Genomic DNA, 16465 nt, shown 5'->3' on the forward strand with positions numbered 1-16465 from the left:
CATCTTGAAGCAAGTGGGGACAGCAGACTGGGATAGGGTGAGATTGAATATGTCCGTAAACACTTCAGCCAGCTGGTCAGTGCATGCTTTGAGTATGTGGCTAGGGATGCCATCTGGGCTGGCAGCCTTGCGACAGTTAACACGCTTAAATGTCTTACATCGGCCACAGAGAAGGAGAGTCCACAGTCCTTGGTAGCGGGCTGCGTCGGTGTCTCTGTGTTATCCTCAAAGCGGGCGAAGAAGGTGTTTATCTTGTCCGGAAGTCACTCTCATGTAGGCCCTTTCTGCCATATTTGAAGGTATTACGAAATAGATCAGTTGGTTGGTACACACACAGAAGTCCAAAAAAGATTTTGAACAAATACAGCCTTTCATGTAATCCAAGATAACTATTTAATACATAAAAAATGTAGGCAGTGACCTTATATATAGACAGGCTTTAATGTTATAAACATTTTCGGGAGTAAAGAGATCCAAACAGGCTTGGGCTCTTCTTTATTTTCTTTTTAACCCAAAGGCCTCCAGTTGTTCCTGGGCAGAGTGCCAGCTGCTGAGCGACCTGCTGCTGCTTCCTCCTGATATTAAATTCCTCTGGCATGTACTCTGCCCTGGCTGACGCCAGGCCGCCACCAGGTCTCAAGAGTAAATATTTCCAGCTGACACTGTTGCTGTGCTGCTCTGGTGAGGTAATTCATCGTTTTTTTGTAAGGATCCTACAGTTAAAATATAGTTTTCATCATACTCATTTGGAGGCACATCTGTGTTGTTAATTTGTTTTCCTCTTTCCAACAAATACTATATTAACTGTTACTTTGTCACATTACACTGGATTATCTTTTATTGGACTATTGATGAACAGGAGTGGATCTTGAACCAGCATTACAAAGTGTCATAAAGGTCAAGACCACTTGGCAGACAGAGGTTGTAATAAACTTAAAGTAGGCTATTCTGTCTCACTTTTTTGACCATGAGATTACCTTTTTAAAAATACATTATTTTTCATTTTACATACTGAAAGAATATATTGTGGCGTTTACGGGGTTTTACTAGCTTAAATAACAAACGAATGGAGAGAGAATCATAGTTAATGCCAACAACAGCCGTTTTAATGTTACACTGCACAAGGTAATGGGGAGCTGCACAAAACAACCTAACTAGCCATACCGTAACTCACAGTCCAGCGGGAAGAATCTCCCCAGAGAGATAATCACGAGATAGCCAAATGGGGCTCTCCCCACTGGTTATATCCACACTAATTCGGGGATATTAACCACTCAAAGTTGGCCTTAGTAGGAGTGACCTACTCAGGCCCGTGGTCTGCCCACCCTACCCCAGAAGGGTCACTACAATATTTATTCACCATAACGTTTATGAACGCAGATTGGTTCTTGGTTTGGTTTTGCTAATTTATAATGCTACTGCTGCAGTGATAGGTTGACTATACTCAACAAAATAACCTGATAAGGCTCACGTGGTTGGGAAATTTACTTGAGAATGAACTACTCAAAAAGCAGCTGATTGGATTACCAATTTTAAAGAATCCATTTGATATATCCAAACTGGTGGAGAGAGTGCTGGGTAAAGTGAAGGCTGTGAGGATCACGAGAGGCGGGTTTGTTTAGATTTTTTGTTCTGAGGCTCAGAGGGAGCGTGTTGCCTCTCACCCGATTTGAGAAGTTTGATGTGTCATGTGTGCCTCTTCGGAACAGGGCATTCCTCAAGGGGGTAATATCTTGCAGTCATGAAAAATATTCCTGGAGTGAATGATGCTCGTTGGATGAATCGTGTGGTGAATGAAGAAAAAGTGTAGACTATCTGTTCTTGTGTTTTTTAATATGGAGTCTCTCCCTACTCAAGTGCATTTGGGATATATAAACTACCAAGCCAGAACATGTGTTCCAAGACCATCATTGTAAAGCTTTTGGACATGTTTCAAGTGTTTGCAGAATGGAGAAGCCGAGATGTTCAAGTTGTGGAAAAGATCATATCATGTGTTTTAAAAGTGATGAAAATGTGACATGTTGCAATTGTGGTGAGAACCATGAAGCTATGTCTTTGGAATGCCCAACAAGGGTGAAAGAGAATGAGGTGTCCAAAGTCAGGGCTGTTCAGAGCATTTCATATGCAGCGCCTGTTAAAAGGGTTGAGGGTTCAAATGGTTCTCCTGAAGAGTCCATGGTGGTGGATAGGCCTTCACTGAAGGCTGCAGGGGTTGCCCTTCAACAGCAGGACCCAGATATGTTCAAGGTTAAGCAGGTAGACTTTGTGGTATTTATAGCTATGGTGATTAATGGCACTGCCAAGGTGGAGAGAAAGTCCAGGAAAATAGATATTGTGGATGCGGCGGAACGGTTCCTGGCTCTGAAAGACTTCTCGGCAGAGGAGTTGCATGGAGTACTGTCACAAGCCGTACCACCCTCTCAAGTCATAGAGCCTGAGAAGGAAGATATGGAGATTTGAAGGAAGAAGGAGGAGTTTTTGTTTTGTCAATGTGTTTTTTTTGTTTTTTTGGGGGTTGATTAAGTTAGTTTTCCCTATCACATATGGGTTTTATTTTACCTTGGTTTTTTCAACCCAGTACACCTTTTTGGTTTGTAGTGTGCCATAAAATGCACAGAAGTTTGTTGCGACACACAAGCTGCCGTTCAAACTCATGGTTGTCAGCGCTAAACCCTCAGCCCTAGAATAACGTTTTACATCGTCACGTCCGATTTGTCCCTCGCCCAAGCAATTATTAAAAAATTAAGCTTTATTTAACTAGGCATTAAGAACAAATTCTTATTTACAACGACAGTCTACCCCGGCCAACGCTGGGCCAATTGTGCGCCGCCCTATGGGACTCCCAATCACAGCCGGATGTGATGCAGCCTGGATTCAAACCAGGGACTGCAGCGACGCCTCTTGCACTGGGATGCAGTGCCGTAGATCACTGCACCACTAGGGAGCCCTTAAAGTAAGGGAGAGTGATGATCAGATGCAAAGTCCTTGGTGGAAATCTTGGAAGTTGAGGTTAAAAACAACCAACTTAAAGCTATGAATGTACCTAGCAAGCTAACGTAGCTAGCTAGCACTCGTGTCAGGCAGCTAGCTACAGTTACCCATAGCTGGCTAGCTAGTTTTTTAGTTTGGTCACTTATTCCAATGCATTTTAGTATTCCTAAAAGCTAGCTACGTTGATTAAATGTTTTTTATTTTTTATTAACAACAAATCAATACAGAAAGTACATAAGGGAACACAAGTATATATAGATTATATATAATGGACTACGTTTATTAAATGTGACACTTCGCGGTCACCGGAGTATGACGCTTAACTACAGTTTGCATTGAATTGTGGGTCATATCAAACACAACTGGTCTAAATTCGTCACTCGTTCCCTTGAGCTAAATCGAGGACCGAGGGGGCAAAGTTAGTGAATTGGACCTTTACTTAAGATGGAAATCAAACTGCATCCGGTTTCAACGGGGATTCCCCTAAATGAAAGGGTAGTAGAAATAACTTGTTTGGACTGCAGCACCTGACTTTTATTTTGAAAATTCAGGGGATAGCGAAAGTCGTGGCACAGGATGTTGTCATTTTTTGTTCTGGTTTCTTCCTATTCAGTTCTAGCTAGCTAATGTGTTAATAAAATTAGCTAGACTGTTAACTTCACTAGATATAAATACATTGGTAACATGGATCGGCCAGAAGTAACGTTTTCTTTAGCCTACATAGTATTAGCGTTTTGCTTTGTATTCACTCCAAATGAATTTCGATCAGCTGGTTTCACCGTGCAAAATCTGTTTTCAGGATGGCTTGGAAGTGAAGATATTGGTTTCATTCAATATCATGTGAGGAGAACGAGCGTCACTTTACTAGTTCATTCAACTTTGCCACTTGGTAAGTCACTTAGCTAGCAGATAACTAGCTGCCAGGGGCCTAGTGAAAAATAGCTAATGACATGCAATACCCACATTGATCACTGTCCTGTCAAGTGATCATTCATACTAACTGATTGAATAGTTTTATTTTTTTACTATAGTATAGCTAGTCTCTTTTATCTGTGATAATTCTGCCTAGCTAGTAGCTAGCCACATCATTCAAACGTCAAGTCTATTGACATTTAGGCAAACTTTCTGTTCCGTATCCAACAGGGTACTACATGGGAATGTGCATAGCTGCTCCAGAAAAGTATCTGGCCTATGTTCACTTAATAAGTGATGGCTGGAGGGCTTTCTTCACATTGTCACTGGCTCTTCAGCTCTTTAGCTGGGTGCTCGTCATCTACTGGTCTCGGCACAAATGGGGAAATCATCCAATATCACAGAACCTTAAAGCCCATGCATTGCCCCAGTCCGGCTGGGGGGCAGTTGCCTCCTCTGTCAACACAGAATTTCGCCGCATTGACAAGTTTGCAACGGGTGCTCCTGGTGCAAGGGTTCTCATCACTGACACCTGGATCATGAAGGTCACTACCTATTATGTACATATTGCACTGCAGCAAGACACTCACTTGACAGTCACAGACTCAAGGCAACACCAGCTCTCCCCTGACTCAGCCACTCCTGTTCAGATCCTGACACTCCGGGTCGCTAGCATCAACCCCAGCGTCAAGCCCTTTGACATAAGGTACAGTAGCTAACACGAGCTATAGGCTAAGCTTGCTGTTGTCTTGTCAGCTCATTTGAGAAGTAAACCGTAAACGCCAACCCCTTTCAAAACCTTAAATAGAACTACCATATTTCTTTCCCATCGTAACACCTGTTTAATGCAAATATTGTTTTTCTGATGCATAATGCTGTTGTACTATGTATGTGAAATACTCAGTTCTGAATTATGCACCTGCGTAGGCTCAATTCAACAGAATATGCAGAACTGCGAGAGAAGCTGCATGCACCAATCAGGAACGCTGCCAACGTGGTCATTCACCAGACTATGAGTGACCTCTTCTTGGAAACATTCAAATCCCAGGTGGAAATGAACCAAGTCTACCAGCTGACAAGCGGACAGGTGCATCCATGTTATATTGTCTATGGGTGAACAATTTAATGTATTCAACATTAAAGGTAGACTCAGCGATATGATGCAGAAAGTAAATGACACAGCGTGAAGTGAACCTGTGCACATACTGTGTGTGGTAGCCTAGTGGTTAGAGCGTTGGGCCAATTCCCGAAAGGTTGCTAGATCGTATCCCCGAGCTGACAAGGTAAACATCTGTTCTGCCCCTGAGCAAGGCAGTTAACCCACTGTTCCTTGGGCGGCGAAGACGTGGATGTCGATTAAGGCAGCCACCCGCACCTCTCTGATTCAGAGGGGTTGGGTTAAATGCGGAAGACACATTTCAGTTGAAGGCATTGTTGTACAACTGACTTGGTATCCCCCTTTGACTATGTGAGAGCAAAGCGCTCACCTCAATATCCGGTGTTGCTCGTGACATCATTTTGCTGAGTCTACCTTTAAATGAATTCTCCCAACATGCTTGATAATGGTACTGAAAAAATGTGTTCTGCTCAGTGTAGTAGAAACTAGAAATATCATGCCCAATATTTCTCTGCCTCTGTTCTTAGGAGCTGGAGTCCTGCATTGGTTGCATGCAGGTGCCCGCCAACACCAAACTGTTACGGCTATGCCAGGAGGAAGGTGAAGGAGAGTGCCAGCAGTGCTACTGTAGACCCATGTGGTGTCTCACTTGTATGGGCAAATGGTTTGCCAGCCGCCAGGACCAGCAGAAACCTGAGACCTGGTTGGGCAACAGAGTGCCTTGCCCCACCTGTAGGGCCAAGTTCTGCATCCTGGATGTCTGCATTGTCCCCTGATCACTCAATACTGTTTTCTTCTCAGTCAATTCTAAAGATATGCATAGGAATCTGCTGGTGGCTTGGTGCGATGTGCATCAGATTACCCTTGTGATTACTTTTCTAATTGTGCCTTGTCTCTATTGCATCATTAGTGCCATTACTCTGCTATGGGAAACCTTGGCATATTGTAGTTTTGTTCCAACTTTGCTCTTCATGATTTTGATTTGATCAAATATTTTCCCCTGCACAATATGGCTACAACATGAACTTTGAGCTTTGAAGCTGAGTAGATTGCTAAGTAGAGGTTAAATTTAGTCTCAGCAAAATGACGTTGCCATGAGCATCACCAAAGATATTGCGATGAGCGAGATGCAAGACTCGCACAGTATCTGTGCATGTGTTCGTGTCACACTGTTAGAGTGGTAGGTACGGACCAAAACAGCTGTGAAGTTTAGCCTCGCGAGTCAATGCTCGTAGTTGTTGTGGAAATCAACCCACTATGCTGTGTACTTTGTGCACCTACGTCATATCGCTGAGTCACTTATGCCTAAATGTTTGTCTGCCCCTTGAGTTATTACCTTGTGTGGTTTTCAACATCTTCCAGTTGATCGTTCTGATGAGACTCAAATGGGGCAAAATGTAGTAGGATCTGGACAGTACGGCACAACATATCTTTACTCTGTTTTACTGTCTCTTTTTCAAGGGTGCTGTAATGGAAACATTTTGTTTACCTTTGTGTTATCAGTCTTTCATTGGTCTGTTATGCAATTACGGAATTTTGTCAATTAGGGCTATGAAAATATATTAAATTAAGTAGTCAGTTGATGAAATGGGGAAATCTGATGTGGTACATGGTATATAAAATTGCCATTTACCTAATTTCACAATTATGTTACCTTTATTAAAATAATACTACCCTCTATTTGTTTTGTTTGTTGCTGAATGTCCACTGCGTGATACCACATTTCAATGAGGATTTGTCAACAGACAATTAACTAACCTGACCTGGGGCCTGTTGCACAAAAGTAGAATTAAGACATCCGGGATAAATGACTCAGCTGAGCTCAATGAAGCCAAAACATGTGCGTTCCAGGCTTTTTAAATTTGGTTTTGGGCCCCCCCCACAAAGGGGAAAAAAACCAAGCCAGGATGAGCAGACACGGATTCATTAAGCCAGGTGAAACCAATCCTGGATAGGTGCGCGCTCACGGCTCACTCAAATAGACCCCGCCACAGATCACAGATTAACTGATTTACCATGGCAACTAGAGCCGCGTACTTTTCCCCGTCGGAAGCACAAATCCTCATGGAGGCATACGAGGAGGTAAAAGATATAATTAAGAAGAAAGGCAACACCGCCACAGTGATAAAGCAAAGAGAAAAACGTGGCAAAGTATTGCAGACCGCCTGAATGCGTAAGTAGTGCAAAATTACACACTCACCGCTCCGCTGAAACATCACAATTACAATTCAAATATTTAATTCACATCTCAAAAATGCAGTTGTACTGTAATTATGAAACGGTTAAATTTTTAATTGAAATGCACTGCAGATATAGAGTGAAATTGTGTAAAGTAACTCCATCACACTGTATAAAGCTATGATCAATTTTTGATATTTTTACTGAAAACAAGACAAAAATACCAAGTAATTTTTTGCAGTGTGACTCCATTAAATGTGTGTGTGTGTGTGTGTGTGTGTAGATTAAACATGAACGGGCCAAAACGGACATGGCAGCAGGTCAAAATCAATACACAGAACATTCTGCAGAATGGTATGGTCCCTGACTAATATTTAACAAAGCACAAGCATATATTGTACCCAGAAGGTGCCTGCTCACACATTGTCTGTACTGTTTTAGCAGTGAAAAAGAATACCCACAGACAAGGCACGGGTGGTGGGTCACAAAGGCTGACCTTGCCCCAGCAGAGGACATGGCCTTGGAGCTAAATAAAGGCAGGCCCGTCTTAGAGGGGATCCCTGGGGGAAGAGACGAGCATAGGTTCCTCCCAAGATGCCACCCGCTTCATTCAAGGTATGTCCTTCCATCTCTACATGGGATACAACCACATTCATATTGAATCAATTTGGACTGTTGACTTTGGTTTACCTATTGCCTTGCAGTGTCTGGCAGCACTGTGTTCCTGTTAGAGCCACCAGCACAAGCACCAGACGATGCTGATCCAGTGAGTACTCCATCAAAGGTATACTGTAGGCCTGGCATGTCTTGTCTACTAGCTTCAATATGAATCCGATTAAAGTGATAGGGTGAAGGCCCCAGTGCAGCAGCAACAGCACATGATGGAGACGATGATGAGGAGGAGACCATCTCTCTGGATTCCAGAAGGCATGAGGTATCATGTTAAGACTGTGAAAGTACTATTTACTCTACAATGGTGAGGAGTCCTCATCTAAATCAAAAAATCTAATTTCTTTTACAGGACCCAGATGCTATACAGTGGGAAAACCAGCCTGGCAACATAGTGCGTATTAATATAAAGGACACCACATCCTGCCAAATTCCAGCTGCGCTAATTGTATTGTGTTCACAGAGCTCACAAGCTATCAGAAAGTTGTATGGCAACCACCTCCGGCGCCAAATAGAACTGGCAGACATAGACACTTCAGTACAAGAAGAAAAAGATGGAAAATCTTGCACTGGAGTCCGAAATAAAAAAGAGGACAATTAGGAAACTGGACCTTGAAATAAAAAAACTTGAGAGGGAGGTGAGATATGCCTTCAATGTACACTGTATGCTAACTGTAACACAAATGTATTAATCATTATTTTTTCTTTCCTCCCCCCAGCTCCAAGAAGATGACACAGCTCAAAAATAAAAATTAGGTAATTCTCGTAAAGTCAAGTGAGCCATGACATATGAGCTCTTATTGTGAGCACACAGGACGGTGGCATCTTTCTAAGTTTTTATTTATTTTCCCAGCAATCAGTACAACCAAGTCATCGTTATAAGGCATCGCCCTCTTTTGCCCACCCCCCCAGCACCAGGTGGCCACTAGCCTATATGAAGGCCCAAAATTGTGTGTTCCTTTCTGCTCTGACAATGGCATGCCCATTCGTGCGAGATGTGGTGGATGAAGAAGCACTTGTGCTGAGGAGAGCCTTCAGGCGAGAAAGGGTCTTCAGGGACGGTTGGACCCACTGGCCTTCCCTGATGACCATCTATATGAAAGATACAGGTTTTCTGCAGATGGCATCAGGTATCTATGCAGACTACTGGGTCCCAGGATTAAGCACCGCACTGCACGGAGCCATGCACTGAGTGTGGAGCAAATGGTTTGTGTGGCCTTGCGCTTTTTGCTAGTGGAGCCTTCCTGTACTCAGTGGGGATGCAGAACAGCTGAACAAGGCCACAATTTGCCGCACAATAAGGAGTGTGTGTCTGGCTATCAAAGCATTAGCAGATGTCTTCATCTCCTTCCCTGGCCACAGAAGACTCTGTGACATCAAAGAGGAGTTCTATAGGATTGCAGGTAAGAGGATCTACAAATTCAGGACAACTGTTAACACATAGTAGGATACTCATTACTTTGTGTGACAGGTTTCCCCAATGTCATTGGTGCAGTGGACTGCACACACATAAGGATAAAAGCCCCCTCAGGTGCCCATGAGGCCGATTTTGTGAATAGGAAATCCTTTCACAGCATTAATGTTCAGGTGAACATAACTTTTTGATATTGTCCATTGACGAACACTCTGCATTGCCAGTGATGTGCATTGATTGGTGTAATATTCCTCATCTTATGATTTCAGATGGTCTGCAATGCTGACTGTGTGATCAGCAATGTTGTGGAAAATGGCCTGGCTCAGTCCATGACTCCAGAATCTTTCGGGCCTCTGAAATCTATCAGTGCCTATACACAAGGTAAGCCACACAACCCCTATTTATAACCATCATGGCTGTGTCAAGAATATCACTGTGTTTATGAGGTAGTAATGATGAGATTTGTGTTGACGGTGAATTCTCTTGGTGTGTTGCTGGGAGACAGGGGGTATGGCTGCCAGCCTTTTCTCCTGACACCTTTCACAGACCCCCAGGAAGCACAGCAGGCCTACAACCATGCCCATGCCAGGACCAGGGCCAGAGTTGAAATGACCTTTGGCCTCCTGAAGGCACGCTTTCACTGCCTTCACAAATTAAGGGTCAGCCCTGTTAGGGCATGTGATATTACTGTGGCTTGTGCTGTCCTCCACAATGTGGCCTGCCTGAGGAAGGAGAGGGCCCCCAGAGTGCCACCAGCCATGGACTGGGACAATCCGGCAATCTTCCCTGATGACGACAGTGGTCGCTGCTGAGGGACCAATATGTGTTGAATTATTTTAGTTAGTATGTGTGCTTTCAATTTTGGTTAAATATGTCCTGCGGTGGCAGAGGAATTTGGGTTTTTTGGGGTTCGTTTTTGACGAATTTTGCCTCTTATGATGTTTGTGCGGTATACTGTGTGTAATACAAGGCTGCAGGGAGGCTACTGCATCCATTCATTTGTCTGTTCAGTTGATGTGTATGGATTTGTCCTGCATTTATTTTAGTGTGCAGACATGCAGGTGTGTTATATACAGACCTTTGAATGTGTATGTATCATTTTGTATAATATGCTTGGATTCTGTGCTTTCCATCTTGTAGAGTCACTGTGACTTCAGTTTCGAAAGGAGCTGATGGTTTACCTGCTTTGTTTTGTCCTTATTCAATAAAGGAACATAATGTTACACATTGTGTTTTTATATTCATATGGAATGTGTATTTGTTTATATGACAGAGTACTAGGGCCACACTGAAGAAAAAGGATAAAGTCATAATTTATGAGGCTGGTTCTTTCTGCAGAATAGCTACATATTGTTTTACAGTTTTGATACTTATGACAATGTGATTATTAATATTCTGGCACATCAGCATGTCTTTGTTTATGAAACCATACTGAAGTACAATTTACGAAATGCCCCACATCTGTCATTTTAACAACTGTCCTCTTTAAACAACTGGTTACAATATTATGACTTGTGTTTTTTTCCCTCTGTGGCCCTAATATTCTATCATTTTATATATAGCCTTATAGTCTATGGGAAACTGTAAATTATCTAATGATAGCAACATCATCTAAAAATCATTTTTTATCCAAAATCATTGAAATTAATGATCACAAACGTTTAAATAATAACAGTGGGTCTAGTTATATGTGATAACAATGTATAGTGAGCAGTGAAATAACTATTGGTTTCCATTTGTGGTGACTGCTGACTGACATTAGGGATGAGATTAAATAGATCCTGGAATTTAGCCTGGTCTGGAGCAGGCTAGCTCCACAGAATAAATCTCCATGGTAATTTATACCATAACATATCCTCCTGCCCCCTATCCATCTTTAGTGCAACCGGATTACGGATCAATTGAGCCAGGATCACCAAGATATCCTGGCTTAATCCCTTATCCTAGTTTTGTGCAACAGGCCCCTGGGAACAAAAAGGTTAAGAATTGTTGTGTGAGAATTGCCACAAAACATGTTTTTAACAATACCAAGAATGGATGAGGAAATTACTTAACTACATTGATCAGTAGGCCTAGTGATCCACCATGACGGTCTTGGGCGCCTCTTTGTGGCAATCAACAGTAATGGCGCATTCAATGGGAACTTAGGGACAAATCATGACGTCAGTGATATTCAAGTCAGAAAGTCGGAGTACTAGAAAGATGCCGGAGATTCCGACTTGGATGAACATTCAAAATGATTTTCTCAGTTGTTGCTCGTTTTTTTTCGAGTTTCTAGTTGTCTTGAACGCACTGAAGTTGGAAGTCACAGATTTCCGAGATCCCAGTTGTTTTGAACGCGGCACCATTAGGTTTTTATCAACGAAATGTATAAGCAGAACATGTGTTAGCGCCGCGTTTAAAATAATTTTGAACTCGGAAATGTCCGACTTCAGTGCGTTCGAGACAACTGGGAGCTCGATTTTTTTTTAAACAAGCTCAGACTGCGAAAATTATTTTTAACCATAGAGAATGATAGAGCCCTCTAGCGGACGAAATGCTGTCATCAGCATGGGCAGCGCTATTGGGGCTTCCACCATTTTAATGTAGTCAACAGGGCGAGACGTCCAACTTCATTGACTGATCTCTCCTGGTGACCCTGCTGGAGTCATGTCCAATCGGGTCATCAGGAGGGATCAGTTTGAATTGTACAGCAGGGCTCCTGCTGGAGCCAATCGTACAGAATACATGTTACTACTCATTGGCGCTGCCCATGCTGTCACAGATGCAAAGATGATTCTGCATTCACGTGGTAGTCGGATCTAGAAAACTGAAATGTATGCATAAGTATCTAATTACCAATTAAGTGGGAGTTTCATGTCGAAAACTCTGGCATTTCTGTAGATCGCTAACTTTCTGACCAGAAGGTCACTGATATGATTTGACCCCATTTTTTCACGGGTCCCAGTTGTCATGAATGCACCAATAGACAGTTGGGCCAATGCGGTTTCTGCATTATGATGTATTAAGGACACTTCAACATTCTAGCCATGTTATGCCGCGACATTTCCGACTTGCTGATTTGTTGAACGCAGCACGTGTATAACTACTACCAGTTAAAAAGTTGGAAATTTCGGAGTTTCCTAGTATAGCACATTGACGTGGCGTTAGCTGCACATTAACAGTACATGGGGAATATACAAAAAAAAATGCTATAAAACTGAATGTCTAGAATGAGCATTATGACGCATTTACATGACACTACAACATTCTATGGCAGCCATGTTAGCTCTCCATTACCATTACATGGGGAATATTTAGACAATGCTATGTAACAGAATGTATAAATTAGAACAATATTAAAAATTCTAAAAGTTTGCCTAGCTCCCTAAATATATGGCTCTATTTATAACTAAACCACTCACTGTTCTGTCTCCTAGCTTTGTTCTATCTGTGGTTTCGTAAACAAGCGCGTCAAATCCCTCCCCTTCTGTCACGTGACAACAACGGGCATGTTCGTTTGTACATGGCACGGTGCCCCGGAACGGCAGAGCTTGCGAAATTAGACAATTCCAGTGGGTCTTTAAGCGATATCTCTACACTCATTGGGCACCGGGCCATGCGAAATGAATTCTCCAATTGTTGACTGACGTCAGTGAAGCCCCATTCCTTAGCTTTGGCGCGTTTACGTCAAAATCAAAAGATCTCTGGGAAGTAGCTACAAGCCCTTCGTTCCTCTGTAAGTTTAGAAAAAAATGTCTTTTCGCCACAAATCCAGACGCACCGATGCTGAATATAACGGAGATGAAAATAGGTGAGTTGTCATGAGTTTGTAAGTGTAATTTAGCAACAAAAATCTATTTAAAAATCTATTTTGCTAGTTCGCTTTCTCGCGCCAGTCTTCTCCCGCGAAATCAGGAATTGTTGCTGGTCTGGTTAGCTAGCTGGCTAACTGTTTCTAGATACACTTTTCCAGCTAATGTGTGTTTCCTATCATGTTATAAGTATATGAGCATTTATTGCATTGCTGGCTTATGCATGCTTGACTAGTTTTGCTACGTACAGTAACGTAGCGTTTGCTAGACATCTAACCTTTATTTTGATCAGGTGTTAGCTAGCTAAGTTTACTGCTGGATAGCTAATCAGCTAACTTTAGCTTGCTAACTTGCCTTAACTAGTTACTGTAGCTAAATAGAAAGTGCAAATAATTTGTTTATCCAACTAACGTTAGCTAGCCAGCCAACTTTATAACAACTAATTTCCCTCAAAATGTAGATAACTAATGTAACTGGTTTGAATGCAACAGCTAACTAGCTACTAACGTTAGCTTGCTTGCTAGCTATATTAACGTTGGTTGACTAGCATAACATTTCGCGCTCATGCGTCGTATGGCGCCGAAGCAGCTATTGTACCGTGTTTGAAATATCTCAGAAATAGTCAACTAGTGTACCTACTAGTGTCTCCACTGAGTCTGTAGTGATTGACAAGAATCAACTAAAACAAAGGGAACAATGAATTGTTAGTACTGTTTTAGGGAACAAGGCATTTTTAGTACTGTTTTAATGTTAAGTTCTTCGGGAAAATGATGTTCTTGACAATGGCATGATCTTTCAGTCTTGTTGATCCAAATATCATTGTTTCTAGGAATAGGGGCCCTTCAAGGTGGTCCAACTGCCGGAAACGGGGAGCTGATGGCAGTATGAGATCAAATGAGGACTTGGACTCGACTGGTACCAGTGATCTGAAGATTAACGCTAACCACAGACCTGTTAGGTAATATTCAGACCGCTCACTTGGGAGTTATCAAACCAATATTTTAGGTTGATTTTCTGTTGAGCCCTTGTGTCCCAAATGGCACCCAATTCCCGACATTAAAATAGGTGGTGTTGTTTAATGTCTTTTTCACACCATCAGCCATTTCCAATTTAAGGTGTTTTGAGACATCTTCTGGAGAGGAGGCTCATAATAACAGGGTAGCCAAGTGGTTAGAGCGTTGGACTAGTAACCGAAAGGTTGCAAGTTCAAATCTCCGAGCTGACAAGGTACAAATCTGTCGTTCTGCCCCTGAACAGGCAGTTAACCCACTGTTCCTAGGCCGTCATTGAAAATAAGAATTTGTTCTTAACTGACTTGTCTAGTTAAATAAAGATAAAATATAGAAATAACTGTACATTTCATTCCTCTTTCAGTTTTACCACTCCTGAAAGTGAAGGTCCAGTTCCTAGATGCGCGGATTGGGGGAGTGAAGTGGAGACTGACGAAAGGCGCTCAAGTGTCCGTCGTGATATGCAACGGTCAGCAGTCACTGCGTAGTTTCCCCTTTTAGTTAAATGTGCTTGTAAAAGCTTTCAATTGCTTATGGTATTGTTTCTTTTAGTTACAGGCGGAGGATACTAACATCAGATTTTGGTCCAAGGGAACGAAAGAACTCTTCTGGAAGGTATATTTGAAAATGTATGTCTCATACTGTGTTTTGCATGAGAGCCTGGTACCAGATTTTTGTGCTCTTGCCAACTCCATTGCTCGCTCATTGTCAAGCCAAACAAACAATGTGCGTGACAAGGAGTTGGCATGATAGCACAAACAGACTGGCACTCAGACTACATCCATTCATTGCATTAATTTGTTTCCTGTCTCTTCAGCTCAGAGTCCAGAGACTCTCCTGTCCCTGGTGAGGTCATGGAGGAGGACGAGGAAGTCCTGATGAGGAGGCAGAAACAGATCACCTACGGGAAGAACACACTCGCCTACGACAGATACATCAAAGAAGTACCCAAGTGAGTAAAATGGTGTTGGTTTTCATTCAGCTACCACCCTAATAGATCAAAGTTAATATTAACCTGTTTGTTTTCCATTGTTTTGCCAGGCACTTGAGGCAGCCGGGAGTTCATCCTAAGACTCCCAACAAGTTTAAGAAGTACAGCCGGCGCTCATGGGACCAGCAGATTAAGCTGTGGAAGGTGAAGATTCACGCGTGGGATCCCCCAGCCCTGGAAGGCAGTGAGCTGCAGGCCATGTAAGCCCCTCAAATATCCTGGCATTTAAAACGATCAAGCAAAAATATATATATATATATATATATAATGTCTTTATGCCATTGAACTTTATACTCCCTTTGATATAGTCCTTCAATTGTAAGCACAAGTTGTTCTCCTGAAATTGGATTTGGGAAATATGTTAAAGCCATCCTGTCGAAAAAATGTATCTAGCTAGTCTCAGGGTATATCCTTCATGAGAGAACACCTTTGTGCCAGATGGCTTACTCAAACCAAGTTTATAATACAGTTGTTCTTTGTTTCATGTATCATTTAGAGAGGAGGTTGACTTGGACGATGTCATGGATATTGAGCTGGACTTCCCTGAGCTGGATTCAGACTCGAGCGCACAGCCTCTTAAAGTCAGCAAGGCCTCTTCGTCTCAACCAGTATGTTCTTTAACCAGTCTTGGCATGTTTGAAGATAACTATTGGTCCATGTTCAAAAGCAATTTTGTGAAGCACTGTTGGACTCTTACCAAACACAATTGGAGTGACTTTGTGCCGCATTTTGTCAGTATAAAACTAATCTTGATTTTTCTTGGTGTTCTAGGACTCTTGCCAAGGAACTCCCAGCAAGATGATGAAAATAGATGCATCAGTTGATCTTGACATGGCCTAACTGTTGTGCATTGAAAGACAATCCATGGCTATTACCCTAGCAGGAAAAAAAATATTGAATGCTTAATTAAAATTCCAGGATAAATTCATGATAGATTTAATTCAAGTCAGTGACCTGAATTGTATATAGTTACAATTTTCTTACGTTGTGCTGTGGATGCTTGCATTTTATAATTGTTAATGCCTTTATATGTTAAGAAAATACATTTATTGTGAGTAGTTGGGAGTGGAAATTTGACTGCGTTTAGACAGGCAGTCCAAATCAGATCTTTTTTATCAGATCAGCTCTGAAAAAGATCTGTGGTTGGTAAAATGACCAATTGGGAAAAAATATCAGAATTGGCTGCCTGTGTAAAATGTTTTGAAATACAATGTTGTACTGTATTTTGAAGGGTTATGTTGACATTGGGATTTTTATAGGCAGTTTTTAAATAAATAAATGAGAAGTTATGCGTCAAGGTTATTATCAGTTTTCTGCATATGCATTTTCAGCGTTCTGCCTGTCTGTAGCTGCGAAGTGTATAATATGTTCTTAGCTAGTTTTTCATAG

The 16465-nt window shown here is 42.0% G+C and overlaps 2 protein-coding genes and 1 long non-coding RNA gene across 7 annotated transcripts; all 3 read left to right on the forward strand.

Moving 5' to 3' along the window:
* Nucleotides 1-2857: 2857 nt before the first annotated feature.
* tmem129 (transmembrane protein 129, E3 ubiquitin protein ligase) lies at nt 2858-6700 on the forward strand. 3 transcript variants are annotated; one of them, XM_023992240.2, is made up of 5 exons: nt 2858-2953; nt 3791-3880; nt 4135-4609; nt 4831-4990; nt 5548-6700. In XM_023992240.2, exons 3-5 carry the CDS (start codon nt 4143-4145, stop codon nt 5794-5796), a joined length of 876 nt encoding a protein of 291 aa, XP_023848008.1. In that variant the 5' UTR covers nt 2858-2953; nt 3791-3880; nt 4135-4142; the 3' UTR covers nt 5797-6700. The 3 variants fall into 3 exon arrangements, with proteins under 3 accessions (XP_023848008.1, XP_023848009.1, XP_023848007.1); XM_023992241.1 differs by lacking the exon at nt 2858-2953 and adding an exon at nt 2991-3009; XM_023992239.2 differs by lacking the exon at nt 2858-2953 and having other exon boundaries at nt 3520-3880.
* Nucleotides 6701-7537: 837 nt separating this feature from the next.
* Nucleotides 7538-9646, forward strand: LOC139028123 (uncharacterized). 2 transcript variants are annotated; one of them, XR_011480288.1, is made up of 9 exons: nt 7538-7552; nt 7640-7813; nt 7903-7964; nt 8046-8132; nt 8220-8261; nt 8331-8505; nt 8587-8623; nt 8721-9270; nt 9339-9544. It is a non-coding gene; the product is annotated as an uncharacterized lncRNA (long non-coding RNA). The 2 variants fall into 2 exon arrangements; XR_011480289.1 differs by lacking the exon at nt 7538-7552 and adding an exon at nt 9551-9646 and having other exon boundaries at nt 7719-7813; nt 9339-9454.
* A 3140-nt stretch (nt 9647-12786) lies between these two features.
* On the forward strand, nt 12787-16378 carry slbp (stem-loop histone mRNA binding protein). 2 transcript variants are annotated; one of them, XM_023992248.2, is made up of 8 exons: nt 12787-13074; nt 13905-14033; nt 14450-14554; nt 14644-14700; nt 14903-15037; nt 15127-15276; nt 15573-15684; nt 15848-16378. In XM_023992248.2, exons 1-8 carry the CDS (start codon nt 13016-13018, stop codon nt 15914-15916), a joined length of 816 nt encoding a protein of 271 aa, XP_023848016.1. In that variant the 5' UTR covers nt 12787-13015; the 3' UTR covers nt 15917-16378. The 2 variants fall into 2 exon arrangements, with proteins under 2 accessions (XP_023848016.1, XP_023848015.1); XM_023992247.2 differs by having other exon boundaries at nt 12788-13074; nt 14638-14700.
* The last annotated feature ends 87 nt before the right edge of the window (nt 16379-16465 follow it).

The sequence above is a fragment of the Salvelinus sp. IW2-2015 genome, linkage group LG8 (assembly GCF_002910315.2).
Source record: "Salvelinus sp. IW2-2015 linkage group LG8, ASM291031v2, whole genome shotgun sequence".
Taxonomy (NCBI): Eukaryota; Metazoa; Chordata; class Actinopteri; order Salmoniformes; family Salmonidae; genus Salvelinus; species Salvelinus sp. IW2-2015.